This window comes from Acanthisitta chloris, unplaced genomic scaffold (assembly GCF_000695815.1).
Source record: "Acanthisitta chloris isolate BGI_N310 unplaced genomic scaffold, ASM69581v1 scaffold19850, whole genome shotgun sequence".
NCBI classification, from domain to species: domain Eukaryota; kingdom Metazoa; phylum Chordata; class Aves; order Passeriformes; family Acanthisittidae; genus Acanthisitta; species Acanthisitta chloris.
Genome location: NW_008651424.1, coordinates 5,298 through 12,280, shown reverse-complemented (window position 1 = coordinate 12,280; position 6,983 = coordinate 5,298). Strand labels below are relative to the sequence as shown.

The window sequence follows — 6,983 nt, the reverse complement described above, 5'->3', positions numbered from 1 at the left end:
TGCTGGACCCCTCCTCTGGAGCCCAAGAAGGCTTATCTCATCTACTTCCAAGCCATGAGCAACCTCAAAGGGGTGAGTAGCTGTGGGACCCTGCTCCATCCAAAGGGGTGAGTAGCTGTGGGACCCTGCTCCATCCAGGGGGTGTCTAGGAGCCCAGCTGGGGTCTGGGGTGGGGTTCAGGACAAATGGGGCTTGTTTTAGAAGCCCCTCCTTGGACAACCCTCTGGGCTCACCCCTCGTGTCCTGCCTGGGGGTGCTGGTGCTCTTGGTCACCCTCTTGGCACATTGGGATCAGGGGTGGGTGTCCCATTCTTCCCCAGCACCCCTGGGCTCTGCCTGTCTCTGTCCTGGTGCTGATGCCAGGAGTGGAGGAGCCCAACATCCTCCACCTGCTGCAGTACCAGCCAGGAGCCCAACCAGTGCCACTGCAGGGTAGACCCCATTGCTGGGGCTATCCTGGGGTGGAGAAAGACTGGGAAGCAAGAGCTGTGTGTGCATTGCTGGGATCCATTGCTGACAGAGTGGTGAGTCCCAGCTCCAGAGAGCTCCTGGGAGCTCCCAAGCTGCCTCTCCCTGCCTGCTGCTGCCTCTGTGAAGCTGTAACACCCCTGCTCCAGCAGCACTTTCTGCATCCCCTGGGCTGATTCCTCCAAGTCACCAACAGGACCACCAGGACTTTATTGGGACCCTTCCTGTCATCACCTGCTCCCTTCCCCCTTGGGGGAGGATAAGCTGTGAAAGTGAAGCAGCAGGACCATGGCAGAATCCTCATCCTGCACAGCTCCATCTTGCTGGGAAGGTGCTGGTTATGGAATCCTTTCCTCTGCTCCGGGGTCGTTCACACCTCACTTGGTTGTAATTAGAGCCGAGACAGGCAGGGAGGATCTCTGCTCTGGCTCACTCGGGCACTGCTGGATAATAACTGGTATCTGACGCTGGTTTATAGCCTTCCTGCTGGGAGGCAATGGATTTGTCCTGGCTGCCATCAGATCTTGCAAAAAAGGCTGGATCCTGGCTGGAGTTTTTCATGAGTTTTGTGCCAGATGAAGCAAGAAGCAGGGGAAGCAAGAGCTGGAGACCCCAGGGAGAGCAATGCCAAGAGCTGGCCCTGCCCTGAGCACGTGGCATGGGCAGGACTCACTCCAAGGGTGGATGGAGCAGCATTTTGCCAGCACTGGTGTCCCGAGGGGCTGGAGAATGCTTGGAGAAGAAGGCAGCAATCCTGCCAAAATGCTGCTTTTTATTTTTGCAACAGAAATTGGATGCATGAAAAGATGGAATATTTAATCTGAACCCATCCCTATATTGCAAATGTTAAAACTGTTGGAGATCTGAGCTGGAACCTTGTGGCAACCTTGGCAGCACACACAGAGTGCTGGGGCTGGGGCTTGGAAACTGTGATTGATGGAAAAACAACCTCATGAAGCTCTGGATGATGACCTAGGAGTATTTTGGCTGTAGCTGGTGACATGCTGGTGACCTGTGGCTTGGCTGGGTCCCTCCAAGGGTCTCTTTGCTCTTCCCTCTGTGCCAGAAGCAGTGACCTCAACCAAACCTAGAGACACTGTGGGGACTGATCATTCAGCAGCATCTCTTGGGGTATGGGACCCCAGGAGCTCCTCTGGCTCAGCAGTGGGTGCTGCAGCACAAATCACCCACAAAGTACCCTTGATTTGGGGTTCAAAGCACCAATGGATCAGCCTCACTCAGAGCAGGGAGTGGAGCCACTGGGATACTCATCCAACACTGATCCCCCTTTTTTACCTCCGTAGGAAACGCGGCTGAACTGTGTCCGGATCGCTCGCAAAGGTGAGCCCTCCCTTTCCTCCCTTTTCCAGCTGATCCCACTCAGGCTGTGGCCTCAAACCTGTGGCTGCTCTGGTGATCAGGGCTGTGCTGGTGGGTGTTGGGAACCAGCACTCGTGGTGGTTGGGCTGCAGGTGTTGGTTTGTTCCTGCCTCATCCCATGCTCTTGTTTCCACTTTCTTTGGTGTCTGGAGTCTTTCTCTTGGTTGAGTTTTCCTTCTTAGTGCTGTTATCATGGTGGAAGTGGGAGGCTGGAATTTGTGGTGCTGGATGCTGAATCCAGGGATGGACAAGCTGACATGGGGTGTGATGAAAGGTGGCACAAAGGGACTGTTTCACCCCATGGGAACTGAGAGAGGGTCTTGCCCGTGGTCATAGTGTGGCACTGCAGAGCCCTGTTACATCTTGATGGAATACAGTGTGTTCATGGAGCAGTGAGCATCCCATGGGACAAATCACAGTATTTTCCTATCTTATGTTGCCAACACCCCTGGAGCTGAGGGTTGACCCCTCCTGCCTGTCCTTGTGCCCTGGCAGCTGCCTGCAAAGAGAGCAAGCGTCCCCTGGAAGTGTCACAGCACTCGGAGGAGATGGGCCTGATCCTGGGGATCTGTGCTGGAGGGCTCATCGTCCTCATTATCCTCCTGGGAGCCATCATCGTCGTCATTCGGAAAGGGTAAGGAGACCTGGTGTCGTGGCTGCTGCTTCATCTGTCCTTCCCCCAGCTCAGCCCTTCTCTACCACCCCATCATCAGCTGCAAGTTCCTGGTGGTGATTCTGCTGTGCTGGGCAGACTCCAGACCCTCCCTCCAGCAGTGTCTCCATCCCACCAGGCACAGTGCCCTCCATGCTCTGTGACACTAGGCACTTCTGGAGGCACTGGGGATCAAGGACCAAAGTCCCTTTCCCCTCAGGACTCTGGAGCTTTGTTCCACTGTCCCTCTCTCCTGTATTTTTCTATCTTTTCCCTCTTTTTCTGCTGCTTCATGGCTTTGTGCTGCTCTGGTGATTCTGCATCGACGGAAATGCTTATGGCCTGTGTTTGAGCTCTGGGTCTGTGCTGAGCCTGACTGTCCCCATGCCACTGGCTCTGCCCGTGCTAACAGCAGCCAGGGGACCCCAGGGAGTGCAGCAAAATCAGCTTCATCTGCACTGAGATGTTGTCTGTGGGATTCCCTGTTGCCTTGGCCAGTCTGGGGCAGGATCCATCCATGGGTTGAGGTCTGGCTGTGCTGGTCCCCTGCCCTAAGGGAGTTGGGACTGGGGTCACTCCAGTGCTGGACCCCTCCAAGTCTTGATGCTCAGACCAGTCCGAGCCCTTCCTGGGTCTGTTTTAATGGGGAACCACTGAGCTTCCAGTGGAACGTGGACAATCCCTTCCTGAGAGCCTCCAGCTGGTTCTAAATGAGTCATTAAAATCTAAGTGCACACTAGCAGGGCTGAGGGTCCCTGGGGACCCCCAAACTGCCCTCCCACCCCCATGAGGGTCCCCACACTCCCCAGCTTGCTGTCTGGGGAGCTGAGCATGGCTGGTGTGGGTGCAGCCGTGGCCATCCTGGTGGGCTTTCAGCAGGGAGGCTCGGTGGGATGGGAGGGAGGAGGGTGAGGGCTTTTTGGGACACTCATCCCCAGGAGCACTGGGGACGTGGCTGCTGCTTTTTGCTCTGGTGCAACGCCCTGGAAAGCATCTTCTTCCGTGCAGGGCTGGAGGCAGTGCCGAGCTGGGGGGAGAGAAAGGGCAGCAATTAAACACGGGGCTGGGGATGATGGAGGAAAGTACGTTAACAGCCAGGGGGGAGAGAGAAATAGCAGGGCACAGCCTCAGCCCCTGTAAATCTGCAAAGCTCTTTATGGCTCCCTGCGCCCTGCAAGGATTCTTGTGGATTTACACTGCTGGAGGAGCAGGGCTGAGGCACTCCTGCATGGTGTGAGGGTGCAGGGCTGGCTTGTGGCTCTGTTGGATCTATCCCTGATGGAGCAAGTGCTGCTGTGTTTGGGGAAGTGATGCTGTGGGTGGGAAGCCACCAGTGTGGCTGCTGCATTCCCAGTGCCAGTGCTGAGGGGCAGGAGGAGCAGCTCTGCTTCAGCATCCCAGGGTGAACCTGTTGAAGGACAAAGCAGAGCTACAAATCAGACCTGGTGCCAAGAGCCCTGAATTTGGGGCTGTTGGGAAGCTCATAAATCTTCTCTGGAATGTTTTGCCATTGGAAAAGCACTGATGTGATGGAATGAAAATGCAGCCCTGGAATACAGTTGTCCCTAGGAAACAGCGCACTGGAACAGCAACATCCCAACCCCATCTCCCCCATGGGGCCCCTAACCAGCTCCTTGGGGGGAATCCCTACATTTTGGATACATTTGCTGTTCACTGTGGAATAACCCCTTGCACGAGGGCACTATGGACACCCCAGCACCAGTGGGTCACCCTTGGAGCCAGTGCTTGTGCTCTGCTGTGAGGATGTCAGCTCCTGCCTGGAGTGAATAACCCGTGGATGCCAAAGGGGATCCTGATGCCTTTATGGTGCATTTAATTTTCTGGCAGCCGACTGATTTGCCCCTACTCCTCTTCCCTGTGCCATAAGAAAAGCTGCTTATGCAATGTTTGCTGTTCTCTTTGTTTGCATGCTTGCCAGGAGGAACTACTATTCTTATTCCTATTACCCGTAAGTAATTGTCATTCTCTTCCTCCCTTACCCTCCTCCCGGCCTGGCCTGCTGCTCCAACAAGTCCTTGTCGTTGCTGAATACATCTTAAGGGCCTCTTTGGGTTGGGGAAAACAGTGCTGCTGAGCTTGTTAGAGGCAGAAGGCAGCGAAAGGAGGAAGTGTCAGCAACTCCAGCTTCAAGTCTGGATTTTGTCAGTGTCTTGTGGTGTCCTGTCCCATCTAACCCTGCCCTCTGTCAGTGTGAAACCATTCCCCGTTGTCCTGGCACTCCAGGCCCTTGTCCCAAGTCCCTCTGCAGCTATCTTGAAGCACCTTTAGGCACTGGAAGATGCTCTAAGGTCTCCCTGGAGCTTTCTGTTCCCCAGGCTGAACATCTCCAGCTCTCTCAGCCTGTCCCCACAGCAGAGGGGCTCCAGCCCTCTGGTCATTTTTGTGGTCCATGTCCTCCTTCTGCTTCTTCCACTGTGCAGCACAGTGGCACAGTGGATGGTCCATGTTGCAGCAAGGTGGTGTGGGGCAATGGATGGGTCATGCCTGGAGGAGTGGGGCTGAGGCAGAGCTGGGGCAGACCCATGTGATGTCAGATGGCTGGAGAGAGCCTTTGCTTGCTCCTGCTCGTTCCATGGCCGTGGACAGGAGGGGACATTGAGGATGAGCAGCAGGAGTTGCTGCAGCCAGCAAGGGATGATCCACATGGGGCTGTGAGGGGCTGGGGACACCAGAAAACCAAAACATGATGACCAACCTTGGAAATGATCCGTCCTGTGCACCAGAATAATCCAAGCCCAGGAGCGTTGAGGGGACCTTAAGCACCATCAGGTCAGCCCTGCTAATATCTGCTTCCTCCCCACTGCAGAAAGCCTGTCAACATGACCAAAGCAACCATTAACTACCGACACGAGAAGACACACATGATGAGTGCCATCGACAGGAGCTTCACTGACCAGAGCACACTGCAGGAGGACGAGCGCCTGGGGCTCTCCTTCATGGACACCCACAACTACAGCAACCGAGGTAAGGGCAGGGAACACAGCATTCCCCTGTTCCCCATCCCACGTGGCAACTGAGGGAAGGACTGGTTACTATGGCATCCTCCTGCTCCCATCCAGCCACACCAAGAGTGCCCAATACCCCCTAAATATCCCAGACTCAGCCTGCTCGAGCTCAAGGAGCATTTGGACAATGCTCTCAGGAACACGGTGTGATTCTTAGAGTTGTCCTGTGCAGGGTGGGAGTTGGACTCCATGATCTTTGTGTGTCCTTTCCAACTTGAGATATTCCATGATTCTGTGAATATTGAAGGCTCAGTAGCAGGTGTTATATCTCTTTTAGCCTGATGTGTGTGGCACTTGCAGGCTTTTCCCTGCCCTGTGTAAACCTTCAAGGGCATTGATCTTATCAGTGTCTGTGGGAGCTTTTATCATCATCCAGGCTGTGCTGAAGGGGAAACACTCTTGGGTGGCTCAAGCTGGGTCTGTGCATCTCAACTTCTCAGCACGGAGATCTGAGCTGGTTGAGGCTGTTTGTGGGCTCAGAATGCTCTGCAGCCCCCCTGGAGCTGAGTGAACCCCAACTCTTTGCTTTGAGGTTGGAAGCTTTACACCAGCCTTCCCCAGCACACTGAGCACTCTGCTCAGCCCTGCAAAGGGTTAAAGAGCCACCACGTTCACATCAGAGGGAGACTGATAACTTAACACCCACCCGAGGATCCATCTCCCTGCTGCTTTAGTTGTAAAATAACTCCTTGGATGGCCCAGTTTCAACCATATGCTAATAACATCTGTTACAGTAACTTCAAGATGCTGCTTACACTCGGCTCCTCTGCACCGGCTGTGGGATTAATGTGCTTCCCGGCATTGTCTCTTGGATAATAGAAGCCCAGAGGGCAAACTTTTCCTCCTCTTAGTGCACAGAGCTAGGTGCATTTTATTTGGTTGCTGTCCTTTAAATGCTCAAAGGCTGATGGGACTCTGTGTGGGCTGAGCTGAGGAGCTCAGGCTCACTGCCATGGCTAGGGACAGCCTCCACTGCCTGTAAACATCGTTAATTAAGGAAGGTAAATGAATGGGCTGCTCCGTGACTGGTTAGCTGCTGTTCTCCCCATCAGGCCTCAGTTTCTGTGCATTTGAAAGAAAATCACTAATCCTCATGGAAACCCAAGTGGTTCCTCAGCATGTGGTTGTGTGGAGCTGTCAGCACCTTGCAAATTCCAGTCATTAATTCCTCATTAATCCCAATGGGTGGTGTGCCTGTTGGCTGGGCACAGTGTGGCCCTCCTGTGTTGTCCTGTTGGTTCAGCCTGGGAGGGAGATCAAATCTCTGGTCCCCACCTGGAGTTCTGCATCCAGCTCTGAGGTCCTCAGCGCAGGAAGGACATGGAGCTGTTGGAGCTAGTCCAGAGGAGGCCATGGAGATGCTGAGAGGGCTGGAGCACCTCTACTATGGAGCCAGACTGGGAGAGCTGGGGGTGTTCAGCCTGGAGGAGAGAAGGCTCCAAGGAGACCTTAGAGCC

The 6,983-nt window shown here is 54.5% G+C and overlaps 1 protein-coding gene across 1 annotated transcript in view; it reads left to right on the top strand.

Moving 5' to 3' along the window:
* The window catches only part of PTPRU (protein tyrosine phosphatase, receptor type, U), a gene marked incomplete at both ends in the record, with an annotated part of 29,673 nt that overhangs the window by 17,501 nt on the left and 5,189 nt on the right, over positions 1–6,983 (top strand). Inside the window, 5 exons of the mRNA XM_009073273.1 lie at positions 2–72; positions 1,773–1,809; positions 2,344–2,482; positions 4,440–4,469; positions 5,328–5,485. Coding sequence (XP_009071521.1) covers positions 2–72; positions 1,773–1,809; positions 2,344–2,482; positions 4,440–4,469; positions 5,328–5,485 — 435 coding nt within the window. The remainder of the gene's footprint in view (position 1; positions 73–1,772; positions 1,810–2,343; positions 2,483–4,439; positions 4,470–5,327; positions 5,486–6,983) is intronic.